The sequence below is a fragment of the Rhineura floridana genome, chromosome 3 (genome assembly GCF_030035675.1).
Source record: "Rhineura floridana isolate rRhiFlo1 chromosome 3, rRhiFlo1.hap2, whole genome shotgun sequence".
NCBI lineage: Eukaryota > Metazoa > Chordata > Lepidosauria > Squamata > Rhineuridae > Rhineura > Rhineura floridana.
This window is the reverse complement of record NC_084482.1, coordinates 24,740,349-24,761,926: the sequence shown is the minus strand read 5'-3', so window position 1 is coordinate 24,761,926 and position 21,578 is coordinate 24,740,349. Positions and strand designations below refer to the sequence as shown.

Below are 21,578 nucleotides of genomic sequence, written 5' to 3'. Positions count from 1 at the left end.
GACCAATTGTATACAAGGGATAGTTGGGAAACTCTGGGCCAAATCTTGAAACTGGAAAAAAGGCATAGAATTGTGTTTTGTGTCTCCTGCCTAATCCTGGCTCCTACCATGTTTGGAAAGGTAGGGAAGAGACAAAGTAAAGCCATGACAGTTGCAAAAGTGGGTGAATATCTTCTATTCCCTGAATCTGTTCTGTGTCTGCCATCTCATACAGTGACGTGTTAACCTAAGCAACATGTCCTAAGGGAAGCTATAGAGATGTAGGTTGTTCGAATGCTTTCTTCCTGTTCCCTTTCCCAGGTGGAAGCCTCTTCAGTGCGTGATTATTATACCTTTGTGTGGTGCACGGTGCCAGATGGAGGAGCTTCTGCAGGAGCCCTTCTTCACTGCAGCGTCCAGTTCCAGGGTAGGTGTATGAGGTCAGATGGTCCACAGCATGTTAAGTGTCAGTGTGTCAGTGGCTGGACCCTCCAAAATAACATTTGAAATGTAGTTTTCTAACCTAAGCAGGACAGTGATTCAGGAAATGTAGAACCAAACAGAAGGAAGAGGACAGATGGAGATCACTGGATTTTGCTGCATTTGGTTTGAGCATCATGCTTGACCTGCCCTTCACTTTCAAAAACCGTGCATAAGTTTTAATTAACATACATGTACACACATCTTACACTATGTGCAGGTTAGAAAACAGGCTTTGCCTGTCTGAAAAATGGTCCTCGACATAGATGTTAGCTTGGCCGCTGTGATGTCACAGAATGTTCATGAGCGTTCTGGCCACAGAGGCGGTGCTAGCTTTTTTTCTACTACTCCTATTGGTGTAGAATTTAAGCCAAGGCATAGTAGTTTAGCTGGTGCCTGACAAGAGGTGCTGGAGAGTGGGGCTGGTGTGTGTTTGGATGGAAGGAGGTGTGGCTGGCTCCAACTGAAGATTGGTTGTGATTTTTTGCCTCCCCAGGTATAGTATTTAAGCTGGTGCCTGACAAAGGGCGCTAGCCAAAGGGCTGTCATCCTGCGGCTCTCAGCCGAGGCAGAGCAGCCAGAATATGAGATGGAGGTGACACAGCATGATAAGCACGTAATATCCAGAGCTACCCAAGAGGGAGACCACAGACGTGCAAGGCTAGTGCCTTGGATGGCTGCCTTTGGGTGGATATTGAGGAGAGGACAGCATTTTGGGGAGGTCTTGTGGGGGATCCGGAATGCAGTCTGGGATCCTTTGTTCTGCTACAGCATCTGGAATATCATTTCTCTTATTGTATTGTTATTATTGTATTTTTGTTATTGTAGTCAGTATGTAATTTTAATATCTTATATTATACTTTATATTTTACGTTGTATTCAGTATTTTGTATTGTATTATATCATATTGCTGTTCTTTATTGTAAGTTGCTTTGGGTGTTTCTGTAATAGAAAAAGAGTATAAATACTAAATCTAATCTAATTTATATCCAGTTTTTGTTATAAAATAAATTCAAAGCTCTGACTGCAGCGTTCATAAAATACAACAGAAACAGTCCAAATTATGGAAATCAGTTTCATACCATAGAAAGAGCAGGATAAAACAATTCAGCCAGAAAACAGGGAGACAAAATTTTCACCCACACTAAAAACATGGCAAAATTAAAAAAGTCTCAGCAGCTTGTCCAAAGGTTAAAAGAGAAAGATCAAACCGGAATCAAGATATTCAAGATCCACATTGCACTTTGCCGTAATGTGAAATGTTTGGGTTTTGTCAAACTATATCTACGAAGATAAACAAAACAGCTTTATCCTGTTTACAGCCAGCTACCTGCCTAAACCAGGCCCCCAACAATACCAGTTCCGCTATGTGGACCGCCGTGGAGAAATGCATGGTCAAAGTTCCCCTTTCCAGTTCAGTGAGCCACGGCCCATGGATGAGCTTGTCACTCTGGAGGAAGCTAGTGATGATGGTGGGGGCACTGACATGTTGCTGGTGGTTCCCAAGGCCGCCCTGCTAGAGGTAATGTACTCCAAGCCACATCCTGGGTTTTAGAAGTTTCCTACTCTGGCTGTTCAATCTATGGGATCTTTTACCATGTGTGCTCTGGACAACATAGGAAATCTTCCCAAGGGAGCAAATGGTTTAAAACAAGGCTGGAGGACCCGTGGCCCTCCAGATGTTGTTGAACCACAACTTCCATCATCCCTGACCATTGGTCATTCTGTCTGGCACTGATGAGAGTTGGGAGCCCCACAAAATCTGGAGGGCCACAGGTTCCCCAGCCCTGAAAGCCCTGAAACACCAGGGGGGGGTGCCTGGGAGGTTGGCTCCCGCTGTGTGATTTGTGGCAGTATCAAGTGTCACTGGACGTATGCTCCACAACCTGATGCTAGTGTGGATCATGGAGCAGGAGCTACACCCACCCAGCCCCAGCAGCCAGGGCCCCTCTCAGCTGCAGGGGCTCTCAGCCAGTGGCCAACCTGGCCGTCCACTGGCTCTGGGCCTGCCCTGAAATATGGCTTCCTAGAGCAATGACTTGGCCTTTACAACAACAAGGAACAGTTCCTGAACTGGACCACAACAGACAGTAGATGCAGAATTCTCCCTGTTGAAACCAACTTCCTGTATATGGAAAGCTAATGTGGCTGACTGAAGATTAAGCTAAACCTCTTCTGCATGACATGCTAGATTCCCATGTACAACATTGGTGTTGTTTTTTTAATGAGCACTCACATATATGCTTCTTTATTTTTATTTATTACATTTATATCCCGCTCTTCCTCCCAGAAGGAGCACAGTGTGGCAAGTGTTACTCCTTCAAGTGTTACAGCCCAAAGGGGCTTTATCATACTATTTCTTCTGAATCGTCTCTCAATTCCGCCCCATGATAGCAACATAGGGGCAGCAACTTTAAGATGAACTCTTAAGCACATCTATTAATGTGGGTGGTTCTTCTGACCAGATGGTGGATGTCCAACCTGTCCTGGATGCAGTTGCACTCCCCCTGAAGGAGCAGGTTCATAGCTTGGGGGTTCTCCTAGAACCATCTCTGTCACTTGAGGCTCAGGTAGCCTCGGTGGCACAGAGTGCCTTCTACCAACTTCAGTTGGTGGCCCAGCTACACCCCTATCTGGACAGGGATAACCTGGCTTCAGTTGTCCATGCTCTGGTAACCTCCAAGTTAGATTACTGCAATGGGCTCTATGTGGGGCTGCCTTTGAAGACGGTTTGGAAACTGCAGCTTGTGCAAAATGCAGCAGCCAGATTGGTAACAGTGACCAGATGGTTCAAACATATAAAACCGATTCTGGCCCGCTTGCATTGGCTGCCTGTATGTTTCCGACCTCGATTCAAGGTGCTGGTTTTAACCTATAAAGCCTTACATGGCTTGGGACTACAATACCTGACAGAATGCCTCTCCTAACACGAACCCACCAGTACACTACCCTCAACATCCAAGGCCCTCCTCTGGGTGCCTCCTCCGAGGGAAGCTGGGAGTCTGGCAACAAGGGAGAGGGCCTCCTTAGTGGTGGCCCCTAAATTATGGAATGATCATCTTTACGAGGTGCGCCTGGCGCCAACACTGTTATCTTTTCGGCGCCAGGTCAAGACTTTCCTCTTCTCCCAGGCATTTTAGCATGTGTTTTTAAATTGCTTTTTAAAAATGTGTTTTTAAATTTGTGTGTTTGATTTTAATGTTTTTAATTGTTGTAAACCACCCAGAGAGCTTTAGCTGTGGGGTGGTATACAAATGCAATAAATAAATAAATATTGACCTGTCCCCTGGCTTCTCATCAACCCTCTTTGGTATCTCTCCCCATCCTCCAACAGACGCAGCTGAAGGAGAGTCGGCAGGAGCAAGGAGCCCTGTTGCAGGAGTCATGCCGCCTGAAGGATGAGGTTCAAGAGCTGAGAAGCCGCATGGCTGAGCTAGAAGCAGCCCTTGGCTCCCTTCGTGATGAGCACACCAAGCTGGCTGCGCAGTACAAGGCAAGAAAGAGAGCCCAGGGATCTGGGAATTCTCAGTCTCTCCAGGTCCCCGTCCCTTTCAGGGCTAGAGGGGACCTGTGCCTTTTTCTCCTGCAGGTGATGAAGGTGGATGCCTTCATCAGGAAGGGCTAAGGTGGCCATGGAACCTTCACCTGAAGCCTGGTTCTGGGCAGCCGAAATTTGCAGCAGGGACTGATCTGGCTGTCATGGGCAACTCCACACTCTAGCACCATCTGTCTCACGTCTCACAATGGGATGGCTCAGACAATCTGTTTGTTTTAAGGGTTATACACTGCCCTTCAGGGATGCTATCAGGATGGGTGACGATAAAATATTTAAGATGTCATGAAATAACTAATACATAAAATAAGGTAAAAGCAGCCAATCTATAAAATAGTGCCAAACTAATCCAAGTAAAACAAATCAATGAAAGTTAGAAAGCCTAGAAAAAATAAAAAGGTCTTCTGGCACTGGAAAGGCATCAGTGTAGGTATCAGGCAAGCCTCTCTGGGAGGGTATTCCAAATCCAGGGCAACACTACTGAAAAGTCCCTCCCCTTATAACCACCTGTTCCAGATGGCAGGGAACCTGGTGAAGATGATTATCTTTTTTTAAAAAAAAATGTGAATAGCTTATTTTCCAAAGACAGTCAGACTTTGGAAGTCACCCACTGATCCTTCTTGACCCTCCTCCCATTATATTTGACACCGTTGTTTCCCAGGCTCCTGATTCTTCATCATACTTGGATTATTCATAGGGTTGATCCCACCCAATCAGGGATCCCTGGTGAACAGAATGATGACATGATGCTACCTAACCAATCAGCTTTAATTGCATAGTGATGTCACTGAAGGCAATAAACAGCAAGTAAGAGTAAGGGAAAGCAACAGCAATTTCAACAAACAAGCAATTTCCCCCCAAAAGGGTGCTGAAAGGCCATTGAAAAGGGAGATGTTTTCCAGAGTATATTTCAGAGTGTAGAAAAGAAGCAGAAAATTTATGTGATTGTCTCTTTGTACTCAGAAGTCCCCTGTACTTGTAGATACTGTTTCCTCACAGTGCTTGGAACTACAAGATTTTCTACAAGAAGTTTCAAGCACTCTCCAAATAACGTGGGCTTTGTTCACTCCTCTGTCTCCCCACCATTCCAGGAATTATCAAATTCTTATGCAGACACGTCCAAGCAGAGAGACACACTAAGCCTTCAAGAAGCTGAGCACATGGCCCGAATCCGAGAACTGGAGGGTGACATCCAGGCCATGGGCGAGAAGATGCTACAAAGAGAGACGGAGCTAGACAGGTGTGGGTCATGGCTGGGAGAGAGACCCACCAGTGTTTGCTGCCATGTGGCTAGTTGCCATTGTGCCATGCAGTCCCGAAGCTTGCATGCCTGCCACCAGAGTTGGCAGCCCCCCTATTACTTCCAAACTGAGCCGAGTCCGGAAGGATAGACTTTGGCCTTATTGGATGTTGATTGCTTTTTTCAGCCTGGTTCATCCTCTGGCCCATGAGTTGAATAGGTCCATAATGCAGATGGAAGAGGCTGAACTGCTGCTGTTAATGCTGATTGTATCAGTCCACACTCAATGAACCACATTTTGTTTGGGCGGAGGGGGAATTCCACCACCGAGATTGGCCGATTGAGAGTTACTGCCCTAACATTTGGTCGTTCCTCTGCTTTGAGACCAAGGAGACTCTGTTTAATAGAGAGTGTCATCTTAAGAGCAGACCTATGGAGCTTCCAGGTGGGGGTTCTGCTTTATTGGGGAGGATGCTGAAGTAAAGGGCTTCCCAAAGCCAACTTCTAGTGGTTCCCCTCTCACCACCACCACCAAAATGACACTCGTGATGCCAAAATTCATTCCTGGGAATGATCCCAGGGCCACAACTTCTCACCCGCCTCCGTTCTCCCTTCGGGCCCTAGAATGAAGGATACTGTCAAGTCTCTGCTGCGTGAGCAGGAGCAGATTCACAACCAGCTCAAAGAGGAGAATGCTGAGAAAGAGCAGTACCAGGTGAGTGGGGAGCAAGGTGGAGAACCTCAGGCCCGGGGGCCACATTCAGTCCCCCAGGCCTCTCTGTCTGGCCTTGGAAGGCTGTCCAGGCCACACCCATAACTGTAGAAACAAGCCTACTGTGCAAAGGTCAAATTTACATTTGTTGCTCCACCTACTTTGCCTCTGGCTCCACCTACCACTATCATGTGGCCCTCAAAAGGCTGCCCAGAAGGTAATGCAGCCCTCAAGCTTTAAAAAAAAAAAAAGATTCCCTATCCCTGGTGTGGTGGATGGAGCAGTTTGAGAAGAAGAGGGCCCAAATGGGAAGTAGGAAATCCAAGTAGGTAAGGTGATGTAATAAAGCAGCCCAAATGTTGTGACTCCCCTCCTTTCTCCTCAGGTAAAGCTGCAGGCCTCAGAAGAGGAGAGCCGCAGCCTGGCCTCTGACCTGCAGGAAGCCAAGACCCTCCATGGTGAGAAGATCTCACAGTCTCTGGTGCTGCAGGAGGACATTAGCAAATTACAGCAGAAGCTAGCAGCTGCTAATCGCCGCATTGTAAGTGCCTGACTGTGGAGTATGCTGTGCCTGAGCAAGACACTCTGTCTCCAGTAGCATGGTGTAGTAGTTAGAGTGTCTGTCTAGGACCTGGGAGACCAACGTTCAAATCCCCACTCAGCCATGAAGCTCACTGGGCCAGTGACTGTCTCTGCCTCCAACCTACCTCACAGGGTTGCTGTGGGGATAAAATGGAACAGGAGAGAACCACATTTGCCACTTGCAGCTCCTCGGAGGAAAAAGCAGGATATAAACGTAATGATAAATAAATAAAAGAGCAACCGCACAGATTCCTCCCACTGAAGCTTTCAAACTAGGTGAGGTAGAGATAGCCATGAAAGAGAGGAAAGGGGGAATCACTGAAAATCGGGCTTATATTGTGTGATCGCAGAAAGAAAAAGCAGAAAGAGTCTTGCAGCACCTTAAAGATTAACAAATGTATTATGGCATAAGCAGTAGGCCACAGAAGTTACTCTTTAAGGTGCCATAAGACTCCTTATTTTCCCTGCAAGAGTCTAATGCACTGCTACCCCTCTAGAAACTGTTACCATGAATGGCAGAAGAAAGTTTCCCATCCCATCTTAGTCCCAGCAACCTCTTGCCCTCCATCCTGCATGGGTCAGCAGGGGCCCCCCAACCCTACAGGGAGGCTTTTTTGAGGTCACAGGTGACTGCAGAAGAAACGAGGGCAGGAAGCTTTTCTTCTTTGGACATCCTTAAGTTAACTTGGGCTCCAAATCATTTTTTTTAAGTGGGCAGGTGAGAGGGGGCAGGGAACTTTTGAGAGTATCTAATATGAATAAGACCCACTCGAATAATCTGATTTTATCATTTATTTTATATAATTGCCCAAAATGCCACTGGTTCCAAGCATGAACTTACGACAAAAAGTACTTCTGAGTAAAGATGGAAAGATCTGTCAATTCCTGTTCTCTCAGTTTGTCATGTTTCCCTCAGCCCTACCCACACATCCTTCCATTGCCACTGTTGCACCCATTCACACCCCATCCTATCTCTTCCCAGGCCCAAATGGAGACCCTGTGTGAACAACTGCGCTCCACACAGGATGTCCTGGCTGCCAGCCAGCAGAAGGTGGCGCTCTTAGGGGAAGAATTGGCCAGCGTAGCCTCCATCCGGGATCGCACCATCTCTGATCTGCACAAGAGCCGCCTCGAGGCAGCCGAGATCAACATCAAACTTGCTGACATGACTCTCAAGTGGAAAGAGGGCAAAGGCCAATGGTGGAAGGAGAAGGCCACACTGCTGCAGAACATGGAGGTTAGACACACACCACCTGTCCCCCAGTCCTGCTTAGCAGCTGATGATAAACTCTTTATCCTGCTCCCTGCAGTGGACCCCCCCCCTCATCATTTCACATACATTCTCAAACACAGTGACAGGTGAGGCAAGCAGAGTGGGGTAACAGTGCTTACCTGACCTCCCATTACCGGCATCACTGCGGCTTACTGGGAGAGGCAAGGTTGGTGATTGGTTCCCCCAGCACATTTGCACCATGCCAACCTCACCTCGCCCTTTCCCTCCCAGTAAGCTGCAGAGACTGTGGTGAAGGGAGGTCAGGTGACCTCCTCCCTCAGCTGGCTGCTACTACTCAAACTGTAAGTTGAATTCTGTTTTTAGTGGGCGGGAGTAAAGTGCAGTGGATAAAGCAGAATACGGCATTGATTATTTGTGCGGGGATGAAATGAATGTATGGGGGGAATTTAAATCAGTTTTGCATGCAGGAAGAGTACATTTCCCATTTGGAGGTGGATGTCAGCTACTCTCGTCTGCAAAAATGTTTGGATTTTGATGTCAAGACATAACATTTGAGGTTGTTGGGTTTTTTAAGGCTTTGGAAACCCAGCATTCTGTGTATTAAGGCACAATATATTCCCCCAGGTAACTTTTTCACTATAAAGTGTATGGAGATGTGACAAAACATTTCTTGGTATACTTCACTAGATAATATAATAATCTTATCTAGATAAACCTAAATTTTACTTATAGAGAATGAATGGATTTTACTTATAGGGAATGGATTTCCAGTTTTCCATGCAGAAACCGCAATTTTGGATTTGACTTTCTGAATGGAGTGTTTTAAACACCAATACAATTTTATAATTTCAGTTCCACCGGCCCTGTTCAGCTCCTTCCCTCTCTGCTTTGTGGAATGTCCCCTGCTACTTATTTTCCAATTCTAAAACGATGCATGATTAGTTTGCTCCACTGGGGGGGGGGTGAGGGGAAGTTCCATCCACCCCCTGCACTGTCCATTCAATCCAAACCTGTGGTATTGGCAGGCAGAGAAGGACAAAATCCTGAAGCTGAGTGCCGAGGTGCTGCGCCTCGAGAAGAGCCTGCAAGAAGAGCGGGCACAGCACCAGGTGTTGCGTTTGGAGTTGGCACAAGAGCGTGACTCCAGTCTGGTAAATCAGGACCGGGTGGGGGGGAACCATTGCCCTGGGTAGCAGGAAAATAACAATCCCTTTGAGCCCCGCTTGTTTTCATCATACTGGATCAAACACCCACCAATAGAAACAGCTTGCCCACATTTCTTATCAGCATCGCCAAGCTACAATTAAGATATTGTTTTTATGTTCAGCTTTGTTTCCTGCCCATAAGGATGGGTTCCAAATGCAATACATAGCAGCCCTAGTAAGTTTTGAAAAAGGATTCACCAGATGCATGGTCTGTTGGTATCTATTTGCAATCACAGCAAAGGAAAAGTAGGACATGTGCAGTGCTGTTGTCTGGGTTCCAACCACTTCATTCCATTCCCCTACCACCCACAACAACCACCATCTGTGGCCACTTTTAGTCTTTATTGGACTATTTTGGGGGGGGTCTTCCTCCTTCCCCCTTTAGTTTTTTTTCTAAATATTTTTTGTACTTCAAACTTTGGGGTCCCCCCAAGTCCGCTGACACCTCCCTCTTGTGCATAACTCCTGCCATTTTGGCTAAATAAGGATTGGCACTCAGTCCTGAACATTTGAAATAGAGGGATCATTACAGTAAGAAGTTTTCCTGGGGGACATTTGGTGAAGAGGGGTGAGGTCTGGCCCATAGCTGAAAACAACCAAAGCCCTAGGGATGTGGGAGACTCTGGGGATTGGATATTTGTCTCTGCAGCTGCTTCCTTGACTCCCCCTCCCCTTCACATCCTGCAACCCATGCATTGCCTTAATGTTCTGGAATGTGCAAAATCTCGCCCTTTGCCCTCTCAGGTGCAGGTCTCTGAGAGCCGCCGGGAGCTACGGGAGCTGCGGGCTGCACTGCAGGTTGCCCAGAAGGAGAAGGAGCAGCTACAAGCCGAGAAGCAGGTTGGTGCAAAGAGTGGGGAGAGAAGGTCCAAAGGGAACAGCAACCATGAAATGCGAGTGTAGGGGAGGAGGGGGAAGCCAGTATCCACGGCCAGAGCCTGAACACAGAATGTTGGGAGGGGTGGAAGGCAGTGGCAAGGGGGAGGGTCTTTGGCAGGAAGTGGGCAGAGTCGCATCTTCCACCCACCTTCTTTCTGGAAGCTGTTGCTGTGACCTTTCAACCATTTCCCTGCCTTTCAGGAGCTGCTGGTGTACATACGGTGCCTTGAAGAGCGTCTGGAGAAAGTGGCTGATGAGAAATGGAGTGAATCTATTCTTGGCGACAAAGAGGAGACAGCGCCAGACTCCCCTGGTTGGTCTTCCCAACCTCCCACCTTGCATCACTGTCCAATTATGCTTGCTTGTCCCCAACCTCCCCTCAGAGTCATGTTTAACTGCTCGAAGGCTTTATAAAGCCCAGAAACCCAAACATCTAGTAGCTCACAACTCTCCCTTAAATTAGATTGGGGGGGGGGAGAGAGATGGCCAGGGGTTGGATGGAGCTTTCCTTGGGCCTTCCCAGAGTTTTGATGTAGCTAAGCCCTTTTCTCATGTTTTGTCTTTTAAAATAGCATCCATGGGAATGGGTGGGTCAAAGCTGCAGGTGAACTAGGCATGGGGAACCATTGGCCCTCCAGATGTTGTTGGACTCCAGCTCCCATCAGCCCCAGTGCTCAGGGATGATGGCCATTGAACAGCTTGAGGTTCCCCATCCCTGGTTAAGAATAGTGGCACAGTTTGCAATCTTCCCTGCTCCCTTGTGATGCTCTGAAAGTGAGCTTTAGGCCTCCATGAGATGTTTGTGTTAGGTGCAGTGGAACATCCTGTCCCGTTGAGACTCCACACGAGAGCCCTTTTCCATTCTTTTTGCTCTGTTTTCCCACCACCCCTGGGTTTTCTGATGAGACAATATAACAAGTGTGTTGGTTTTAAAACTGTTTTATAAAACTATTTTATAAAACTATTACTGTGTCTTGAATCCATCCAGTTCAGTAGGCAGGAAGAGAAGGGAAGGGGCAGAGGGGGACCAAAACAGAGAGGCCTCAGGCCAGAGATGACAACAGCAGAGTTCCCTTGTTTTTCAGCCTGGCCTGGAAGCTTTTCTAGAGGACCAGGCCTTGCCACAAGACCTGCTCTGGCTAGGTGTGTTTTGGTTGGCTTGATTTGTTACTCTGAAATTCCTCACGTAGGCTGGAGCTTGGAGATGGTGCACAGGCAGAGTCCCTGGTGGACATCCATCACATTTCAGGTTTAAGACCTGCTGCAAACCAAACGGGGAGAACAGGGAGTTGTATTTTTCTCTGCAAGGTTGGCTTATGCCGGGAGTTCCTCCTTTGCCTACCATGTGACTGCGGAGTGCAGGCTAAGCATTTAGAATCCAGTCCCAGGGCTTGCATCAGAAGGCCGGCCCTGTCGAGCACTTACCAAGGCCCATGTGCTTCATTAGGGGTCCACTGATAATGACTGGAAACCTCTCACCCTGCTGCGGCTTCTGCTCTGCCTTGTCATAGCTTCACATTCACGTGCCTTTCCTCAGTATGTGGCAACGGGTGAGAAAGAGCAGCAACTGCCTTCTACTGATGGTTGACAATGGGCTAATTTGGGAAGATGGCTGATGAATGGGGTAATGGTGGCAAGGAAGAGCCCTTCTTCAGGAGATCTTGCCCAAAGACCCTCCAAAAGCCAGAACAGGCACTAATTGTTGTCTTTTTCTTTCCCTTCCACAACACTTGAAAGTTCTGAAGAGTTTCCTAGGTGCCACCATCTAATATCTAATATTTAGGGACCTAAGAAACCAGACACCTGGGATTTTTCCACCTGTGCCTGAAGGGGCCTGGTCTGATTTCACACCCTAAAGTGAATTCTGGTGGAGAACCAAATTTGTTTCTGGACTCAAACCCTGAGAGTATTTGTGTCGGTGTTCTCTGGGAAGATTAGTTCTGACACACGTGCGGACTCCGTGGCACTGCTTTCTCCACTGACCGTGTGCTCTCGTTCTTCTGCTCTCTCATGCATGCTTCCCAGACTCCCCGGACTCGCCGCTGTCTGACTCTGAGGATGAATGCCCTGAGGACATGCGCCTGCCTGCACAGCTTGGTTCCTACAGTCTGTGTGACAACCGGGCAGCTACCACCACACCACCCTGTGCCCGGGGACCTGCTCACACTGTGGTGATCAGCCAGCCTGCACCCATTGCCAGTCAGATCAAACAGCCACCTGAGGATTCCAGTTCTGACTCGGTGAGGACGCAGGAGACAGGAAAGAGTGCAACTCAGCAGAGGGTAGATTCTGGGCCTGGCCAAGCTTTCTAAACCTAAAGAATTGCTTTGGTGGTTGTAGCCAAGAGTCCACCTAACCAGCGTGCTCTGTTCAACAGTAGCCAGTCAGATGGTCTCAAACAGGGCATACTGGAAAACACAGAAGTCCGTATTCAACTAACTTGTTGAGCTAGCAGAAGCCAGCACAAGGATTTCCGCTAGCACAATGGAGCTTCTCCCCCTGACACCCTCCCTGCTCCGAAGGGTTAAGAGAACTCCCAAAACAGTGCACAGGGGGGAAGGGAGGGGAGAGCATTCCGTTGGGTAGGCAGAAATGGATGGAATGATCTCCTTAGTGCTAGTTGAATACAACCCAAAAGTGCCAAAGTTAGCTATTGCAACTGGGACCTGCAATAAATTGTTGCAGTGTGGAGTGCTCTTGTTCAGTGCCAGTCAGCTAACCATGCCCTCTATCATGATACTCCATTCCATCCCTTCTCCCACTCTTTCCTCCCCTATCCCTAACAGTCAGTCGGCTTTCCTTAGCCACTGAACGTGCTCATTCCTCATTGGACACTGGATTTCGTTTGTTTTGGGTTTTTATTTTTAAGGAGGGAGGACATTTAACTTCTTTGGTGTTTCTTTTTCCTAATTCTTTTTTTTTTTTACTCCTGCAAACCTCGGGGTTTCCCCAAGCCTGCTTATAACTCCCTCTTGGGTGTGGATGGTGGCTTTCCATTTTTTCACATACCCAAGAGAGACCCTACTATAGCTTCACCTGCAAACCTGAGCCCATCTTAGTCTTGTTTGTCCTCAGTGGTGGGGAAAGGATGTTGTGGCTGAGTTGTGTGGGGTTAGCAAAAGCCAGGCACGCTTGTACCACTTTTCTTTCATTCTGTATTTAGGAGGCAGAGGATGAGAAGGCGGTGCTGATGGCTGCTGCGGAGAGCGGTGGCGAAGAAACAAACCTGCTCCTTCCAGAGCTGAGCGGTGGCTTCTATGAAGTGGCCAGGTGAGGAGAGCTAGAATGCTCCAGGTTCTTTTGACTACAGTTCCCTTTTGTACTGCGGTGGTGGGAAGCCTATAGCCCTCCAATTGGGGGATTCCCCATTCCCAGGTGAGGGATGTTGGGAGCTATCTTCTGACAACGTCTAGAGGGCCACAGGTTCTCCATCCCTGCTGCACAGGCTCTTAATTAGTTAACTCCTTTAGACAGGCATGGGCGCACCTGCACACGGAGGAGCACTGAAAAAGCAAAGAATGTGGGGAAAGAATTTTTACCTTCCTCTCAATCTTTTCTTTTGTTGGGGGATGGGGTGGAGAAGCCCATTTCTAGCCCTGTGGCTGTGAAGATACGTTTGAAAGTTTTGTAGGCCATCTCAGAATCCAAAGGGGTAGCTCCGTGGCACAGAGTGGTAAGCGGTGGTAACGCAGCTGAAGCTCTGCTCACGGCCGGAGTTCGATTCCAACGGAAGGAGGAAGTCGAATCTCCAGTAAAAGGGGTCGAGGTCCACTCAGCCTTCCATCCATCCGTGGTCGGTAAAATGAGTACCTGGCATATGCTGGGGGGTAAAGAAAGGCCGGGGGAGGAACTGGCAATCCCACCCCATATATACGGTCTGCCTAGTAAATGTCGCAAGACGTCACCCTAAGAGTCGGAAACAACTCACACTACAAGTGCAGGGACACCTTTACCTTTTAGCTGGACGAGATTTCCATATGATGGGAGCAGGGGTTCAGTGCCTTGCAATACCATCTAGCCCTTCCTTGTGACTAGAAAAATTATGCAAAATAGTAAAAAAAAAAAAAAAACCACAGACAAAATTACACAAAGCAAGAGAAGAATGTGGATTTGCACAATTTAGGCTGCAATCCAATACACACTTACCTGGGAGTAAGTCCCATTGAACCCAACGGAGCGTACTTCTGAGTGAATATGTATTGGACTGCAGCTTTAGATCACAGCTTGTTACTTTTTTGGGCACAGAATTTAGATTGATAATTTTAAATGCTTTTAATGCAGAGTGCACATACTATCTTGACTATGGAGTTCTGCAGCCAAAGATTTGACAGGTTATTTCAAATCGGAATCTGGTTCCTCATCTATTCAGTTCCAGGGCAGCAGCATTATGATGCTGATGATGAGTATTAGCAGTAGTATTCCTATGTTTATTCATTGCCTTACACTCCAAGGTTCTTAAGGCAACTTACATCAGTGCAACAAATCATTTAAAAAACTGCACAATAAAATACAAACCAAGTGAAACCTATCATGCATAAATATCCAAACTTTAAAACTTAAATCACTTGCACTACTACAGTATGATCCACCATTAAAGCAACTAGCTAAGAAAACAAAACCCACAGCAGCAGAAGAAACATCAGCAATCAAATGCTTGGGAGTAAAGGAAGCTTGGCGCTGAGAAGGTCACAGTGTTGGCACCAGGCGAGCTTCCCTGGGGAGAGCATCCCAGAGTCAGCAAAGGCACTACTGTAAAAGCCCTTTCTCCTGTAGCCGCCCTCTCTCTCCCCTCCTCTGCTGGAAGGGGCACTCAGAAGAGAGCCTCTGATGACGATGTAAGTTCTAGGCAAGTTCAAACAGGGAGAGATGTTCCAGGAGGTAATGGGACCCAGAGCCATCTAAGGCTTTATAAAAAAACAGGACATTGAATCGGGCCTGGAAATGTTTCGGAAGCCACTGCAGTCATGGGAGAACCAGAGTTATATATTCAAACCATCTGGTCCCCGTCGGCTGCAGAATTCAGCCCCACCTGGCATTTCCAGGCAGTCTTCAAACACAGCCCTGTGGGGGAACCAGTAAACTGTACACAGTAGTGAGGATCCAAAACAGCTGCTGGCTCTTCTTAGGTGAGCTGGAAGAGGTCGCATCAAAAAGGGGTTTTTTTTACAAGAAGCATCAGGGGTTAGATTTGATGAAGAGAATATCTCAAAATGCTCCAGGAACCACTTTCACAGGTGTCTGTTTCTTTTTTTGAAACAGTAAATGGTTTCTCAGGTCTTGTACACAGAGCAAGATAGCGAGGTGCTTCCCCCGCTATTCACGTGAAATCTTAGAAATGCCCGCCTTGTCCTGTGCCTAACATGGTGACCCCATTGAGCTTGATGCTGACATCTCCAGGAGTCCTGAGCCTTGTCTGTCTTTGTGACAAGGCACACGACCCTTGACCCTTAACTTGCCCATGCGAAAGTAACCACCACCACTGGTAAACAAGCCGGGCTCCAGTTTTCCCAGTGTCAGGTTAAGGGTCTGGCATTTGAGCAACCCATTTTACATTGCTCCCTCTTTCTTTCTCCCTCTGCATGCAGTGGCCTGGCAGGGCGGCAGATGTCGGAACCGGGGGCCTGCGGCATGGGGGCATCCCCCTTGGACCTGCCCTCGCCAGCACTTTGGAAGGAGTGCCCCATCTGCCACGAGCGCTTCCCACCTGAGAGTGACAAGGAAACATTGGATACGCATGTCGATGGGCACTTCTTTTTCAGTACCCATGACCCCTTTACTTTTGAGTAACTGCTTTCTCCTTACCCCCCAACCACCACCACCGTGCCCCCTCTGTTTCCCCCTCCCTCTTCAGTGGGATCCAGGCTGGGTATCTATCTTCCCTTCCATAGTGAGATTGCTGCAGTGACTGCATTGCCCCAACAGTGTAACTTCACCTGCTAGGTTGTAGCAAGGGGGAACCATCTTTCTGGGACCCTCTCTATGGTGGTGCAGTCAACCTGTATCGGAAGGGACAACACACATACACACTTTTATATGTACACACATTACACTAAACTGAATGTCAGTGGCCGAGAGCTCAGAAATTAAGTAGAAGACTTCCTTTAACCTCTTACATGCCAGAGGACCTATGAGGACCTGTTCACACACAATCAATTATCCTATGATGGCAACTGAGTTTGAAAAAAGAGCTGTCAATCCCTGACAAAGCTCAACGGGCTCTTAATCTCCTCTTGCTTATCCTGGTGTAAGTGACCATGTGAAACAATAAAGCGGAGATAGTCAATGTGGTCCCTTCCAGATGTAGTTGGACTCGTAACTCCCGTCAGCCCCAGTCCAGCAATTTCTGGAATGCACCAAATTGGCTAGCCCTGCAAATAACAGGTCATCCAAATGGTTGTAATCTTTTGGTGGGTGGACCTCTCCGTTCAGTGGAGAAATACCTCAGCAAAAGGGTGTTACTGAAATATCCTGCAATTATGTGTGCGTGTAGACAGGTTGTTAGTGTTTTAATCGCAGAATAGTAATCCTATGATGATAAACACATCCACATACTTCTGGGCAGCACACACATGAAATGCCTGTTCAGAATGGCCCTATCTAGTCTGGGGGCAGGAGACCTGCAAGGCCCAGAGCTCCAAGGTACAGGGGGACATGGGGACGTTTCAGGGTTCCATTGTGAGCGTCAAAAAACCAAAGGCCATGCTGTAATGCATAATGACGCACTTGTTTACACACACACTAATGAGTGGGGTTTCTCTCTCATAAACTTTGTTGCTCCAGCTGTTAACCCTGGTAGCGCAGAAAGCAACATAAATCAAGTTGTCAACTTTTTAAAAAACTACACATTTTAAGAATTTGCATACCCCCTGTCCCTCTCCCTCTAGTTGTCAGCACAAACTATGCCACAGAACTTGCCTTGTGAAAAAATCTGTAATGGAACAAAAAGCCATTTTAGTTAGAAATAGGCTGCTGTTGACATCTGAACAGGAAAAATATGAAGCTGAGCAGATATAGAGGGGCTGTTTAGACAATCTTTTCTGATCTTGCTTCCACATGCTGCAAGGTTGGGAGTGGGTCCTGGGTTTGCATGCTTCCTTGCTGTCTCTTGCCCGCTGTTCTCACCATTAAGAATTAATGGCCGAAGTAGGAGGTTGTAGGATCTCCTGGGTTGGGGCATTACATGTCATGAGGAACATGGGAACCCACTGAAGATCTTACTGCACATACAGGTGAGATCAGAATTGTTGTCGTAATGAGAGAGATGGGAGTTGGAAAGGAACATTAAGAAGCCAAATCCCTTGGGTAAGGCTGGCCTCTGCAGCTGTGGGTCATGTACTGGGGATGGACAGTTTCAGTAAAGAGGACAGGGGCATCTTAGAGAGGTGAGGGAATAAAAAGACCAGCACAACATGGACAAGGCCACGTCTTTTATTCCAGGTTGGTGGTCTCCCCAGATTGATTTGCACCCCATAGTTTTGTGTTTGCTGCAGTCCTCAGCACACTAACCTGAGAGCAATTCTCATTGAACTCTTGGGGTGTCCATCCCCTTGATCTGTGAGGTGGGTAGTCTGAGGGACAGGGCCTTCTCTGTTGTGGCTTCATGCTTTTGGAACTCCCACTAGAAGTGTGGCAGACCACTACACCTATTTATTTTGATTGCCTTCCCTGAGTTACTTTTATCCCATTGGATGGGCTAGGCCTGAAAACACAGCATAGAATAATTTTAAATAAATAATATAGAATAAATAGAGAGGGAGGGGAAGGCTGTATCTTAGCAGTGGGAGGGCTTAGAGGTAAAGCAAATGAACAAAAGCCCCTCCCACTTGCTGGACTCTATCATTTTGGCTGCAAGTTGAATCTCTGGATGCTCTCCTTGCATAGAGTACTCTCTCTGCATACAAAATTAACATGTCAGGAAGATAGGAAGCAGCCTTATCCCAAGTCAGACCATTGGTCCATCTAGCTCAGTATTGCCTGCACTGACTGGGAGCAGCACTCCAGAGTTTCAGGCAGGAGTCTCTCTCATCTCCTACCTGGAGATGCCAAAGATTGAGTCTGGGACCTTATGCATGCAAAGCAGATGCTCTACTACTGAGCTATAGCAAGCACTTCCTTTTCTAGGGTGTATATTCCCCCTCTTCCCCACTGTCTGAAATGGCCCGGCCCAGCAATACACACCTCTAGCGGGGCTTCTGTTCATCCAACTTTTAACTCCTGTGTGTGAGCAGGAAGCAAACAGATGGATGCAAATGAATGAATCTGTGTATTTATTGTTTTGGCTATAGGCACTTACTTCAGCAAAACCCAAAAGGTTTTATAGCTTTACATTTATATATTACATGGCATTTTGTGTGTTTTTGTTTCATTTTAAATAACTAAAGCAACCAGAGTGGTAGATGCATAAATTAGAGTCAAGCAGAGAAGGGCTTCCAATAAAACCTCCTCCTGCATGCCTCAACATCACCAGTAAACAAAATTACACACATTCACAGGCAGTTTTCCCCCACCCCCTTTAAAAATGATCGGTATATTTCCTAAATGTAGCTGTTACCTTTGCATAAATAGCTAAAAAGGAGGTTATTTATTCTGTAATAACTCAGGCTGCAAAAAATGAAAATTCAGCAACAGAGCAATGTGGGGGATAAAACCCATTCCTTTCCTAGCAAGGAGTAAAAAGGAGTGGGGAAGGGTCACTCTCGGGATATTCTTGGATTAAAGATGAATCCAGCTGTTTTTGATCAGGGTGGTAGTCTGCAACCCCTGCCCCAGGATAAATGAGGCACATTCTGTAAAATTGCACAAGCAGTGAAAGGATTTTACCTCCAAAATAAAAGGAAGCAAAGTCTTTAGATTTCAGAAGGAAAGGGGGCAGAGTGGGCTACTGCAAGGAAGAGAGCCTGGTAGCTCTAACTACTAATTTATGCAGAATTTTGAGCTGGGGGCTATGCATGCGTAGAATACACAAGGTGTGTTTTTAGATTAAAGAATAACTCCCCCTCATCGAAGTCCTGGTGATCAGGGTCACCCACCCCCACATTCTGCATCCAAAACAAATGAGACAAAGATTGTGCATTTGCATAGCACTGAAGTAAATTCTGCTTCCAGAGAAAAGGATAGCAAATTTCAGAAGAGAAGCCAGATAAGATGGCTACGAGAGAGAGAGAGCCCTTTGGTAACTTAAATGACTGACTTATTTATTGTGGCATAGATTTTCATAGGCAAGAGCCCACTTTATCAGAAACGGTACCAAACCAGTACAGGATATTTTCAAAAGGATTAGAATGGCATGGAGACTGATGTCACATGATGCCCGCAGCAGAGGGGTTTTGGTCAGTAGTAGCCACAGATGAAAGGTGAGTTGTGGAAGACACTGACCCCCCCCCATTGCAGAACCCTGGGGTCCTATCACTCAGAAAAAAGGAATGATTGGCCAGCCCCATTCAGATCCATCTGCCTATCTTTGCCACCTTAAGGGCTTGTAACATGGGGAGCTTTTTGGTTTTGCTGAGCTAGGAATCACTGATGTGCAGAATACACAGGGAACTGCTGTGCTGGTCCCAATTCTAATATGGAAGAAACCCAGTGCAGTCACTCAGCATATTTGGGCTCTTGTGTAGTAGCAGCAGGCAGGTAATGATCATGAACATTGTGCGTGTGTGTGTGTTTGCCATTATGCACAGATTTGTCATGGGCAGGGCATGTGGGACTTTCTTTGTACTATACACCCATCAAATAGCCACCTCTACTACTGTCGGGGTTGTAGCCAATGCTCATCCTGTTCAGAGTAAACCCACTGAAACCAATAGACATGACTAAGTTAGGTGTATTAATTTTGGTGGGTCTACTCTGAGTAGGACATAATTGCAGCCCAGAGTGAGGATAGACCCTGGCACTTCATTTCTGGCTAAACAGTTACTCCATAGTTCTTTCTGCCTCCGGTGAAGGAGTAGCATAATATCTACAGGTGCAACCCTCAAGGTGCATATCTGCACATTTGGTGGTAGCGATGGTCAACATTTGTTAGGGGATAGTAGCCCACCCATGATCATCTTACCTCCCAGCCTGGTTCCCATTGTTAAGCAATTTGTTTGGCAGCCAGTCTACACCTGCAGCATGATCTTGTGTGGTCCAGTTAAAACTGCAGGGGGGGGGATTACACGTATGAACCTTCCCCCATAAACAAACTCCCTGCTCACAGAATGTCAGCATGGCAGGGAGAAGGGTTCAGTTCTTGCCTTCCCTCTGTTGTGCTAGTTTCTATAGTTTGTGGGGAGCACTTTGAAAATGTGATGCACCATCTGCAGTCTGAAATGATACGTTCCAGGAAAAGCTGTATGCCCTGATTCTGCTGAATGTGTAGATCGGCTCGGAGATTGGTTCAGAGGCAAGGATTCATTACATGATGGTTGATGATATCAGATTTTCATTTTTTATTTTAAATTTATTCTTTTGTAAGAACTGCCAGGAACAGAGAGGGCAAATGAGAAGGTGGCCCTCAACCAGCCGTAGTTCCTTAAGTAGACTTGGTTCCCCCACCCCTCTCCTGTTTGTTTTGCGGTTGTTATTTTTAAATAGCCCTTTCTCAGTGCTGGCCTGCCACCTCCTCAGCTTGCTACCCAATGACTACTGCTGCATGCGTCTCCCTTCCACTGCGTTGCACCCTGCACGGGGGGCCCATTGTGTTTAGTTTATTATGTAACCCCTGTTTGGATCCTCCCCATCCCCTGTACATATATCCCTGGGCTTCCCCATTTGTTGAGCTTTGCACTTGCTTTCTGCAAAGTTTTGGTTGCAAATTCTTCTTTTTATATTCCCCCTACTTGGCATCTCTGCTGGGCCTTGAGAAGAAGGATGCAAGGCTTGTATGGAGCTGGGGGTGGACAGGACAGAGAGAGACATCACATCCACACCAAACCTTTAAAGCACTCTTATACCACTTTTAACAGTCACAGAGAATCCCAGGAACTGCAATTTGCTAAGGGTGCTGACCTCATAGAGGTTTCCAGGACCTTTAGCAAACTACAGTTCCCAGGATTCTCTATGACTGTTAAAGTGGTGTAAGAGGACTTTAAATGTATGGTGTGGATGTGACCAGAGATGATGACTCTGTAGCGACTGTGCCTTTTGGGGAGGCTGTGACACCTCTGCTCACTTGCACGGGAACCTTTTCAATGAGTGACACATTTGTGGCCATGGATTCTTTTCATCTGCTTCTTCCTCGCCCATCTTTTTCTGAATGTAATAGTCAATGGCAAAAAGTTCAAAGCAATAACCTTTTTCCCTCCCCCCAATCTTGACATACCCCCAAGTCTATGTATAGGGTGTACATATATATATTTATATTTATATGACATGTTGCAGCTATTCTAATAAAATGCGTCCTCTCCGCAACAACCTGCCTATCTTGTTTTTTGAATATTGTGTTTCCTGAAAGCCCTTCTTATGGGTGCACATGTGATGGCACAAGCCTTACCCCCACCCCCAATGGTCCTTTGACCCTCCCTCTGTCATTAGCCCTTGCCGGCGGCACCCAGGAATGACATCAGCCATGATTGCCAGCAGGCCACAGGTTCTGCTGAGTGGGAAAAGCAAATGGTCATGATTAGGGATGGGGGAGAAGTTCAATTCAGTTCTTTAAAGCTGAACTGATCAAATTCACACTTTCCGAAACAGTACACAAACCACAGCCATCCGTCAAAATTCACACCTGTCCA

The 21,578-nt window shown here is 47.0% G+C and overlaps 1 protein-coding gene across 3 annotated transcripts in view; it reads left to right on the top strand.

Annotated features, from left to right (window-relative positions):
- Window positions 1–21,258, top strand: part of CALCOCO1 (calcium binding and coiled-coil domain 1) — a 34,843-nt gene extending 13,585 nt beyond the window's left edge. For all 3 annotated transcript variants that reach the window (XM_061615082.1, XM_061615081.1, XM_061615083.1), the window contains exons 3-15: window positions 301–406; window positions 1,782–1,981; window positions 3,794–3,952; window positions 5,104–5,252; window positions 5,877–5,967; window positions 6,350–6,505; window positions 7,529–7,783; window positions 8,806–8,931; window positions 9,730–9,825; window positions 10,066–10,177; window positions 11,890–12,104; window positions 13,028–13,134; window positions 15,450–21,258. In XM_061615082.1, the coding sequence (XP_061471066.1) occupies window positions 301–406; window positions 1,782–1,981; window positions 3,794–3,952; window positions 5,104–5,252; window positions 5,877–5,967; window positions 6,350–6,505; window positions 7,529–7,783; window positions 8,806–8,931; window positions 9,730–9,825; window positions 10,066–10,177; window positions 11,890–12,104; window positions 13,028–13,134; window positions 15,450–15,651 (1,974 nt within the window). In that variant the 3' untranslated portion in view covers window positions 15,652–21,258. The remainder of the gene's footprint in view (window positions 1–300; window positions 407–1,781; window positions 1,982–3,793; window positions 3,953–5,103; window positions 5,253–5,876; window positions 5,968–6,349; window positions 6,506–7,528; window positions 7,784–8,805; window positions 8,932–9,729; window positions 9,826–10,065; window positions 10,178–11,889; window positions 12,105–13,027; window positions 13,135–15,449) is intronic.
- Window positions 21,259–21,578: the final 320 nt, after the last annotated feature.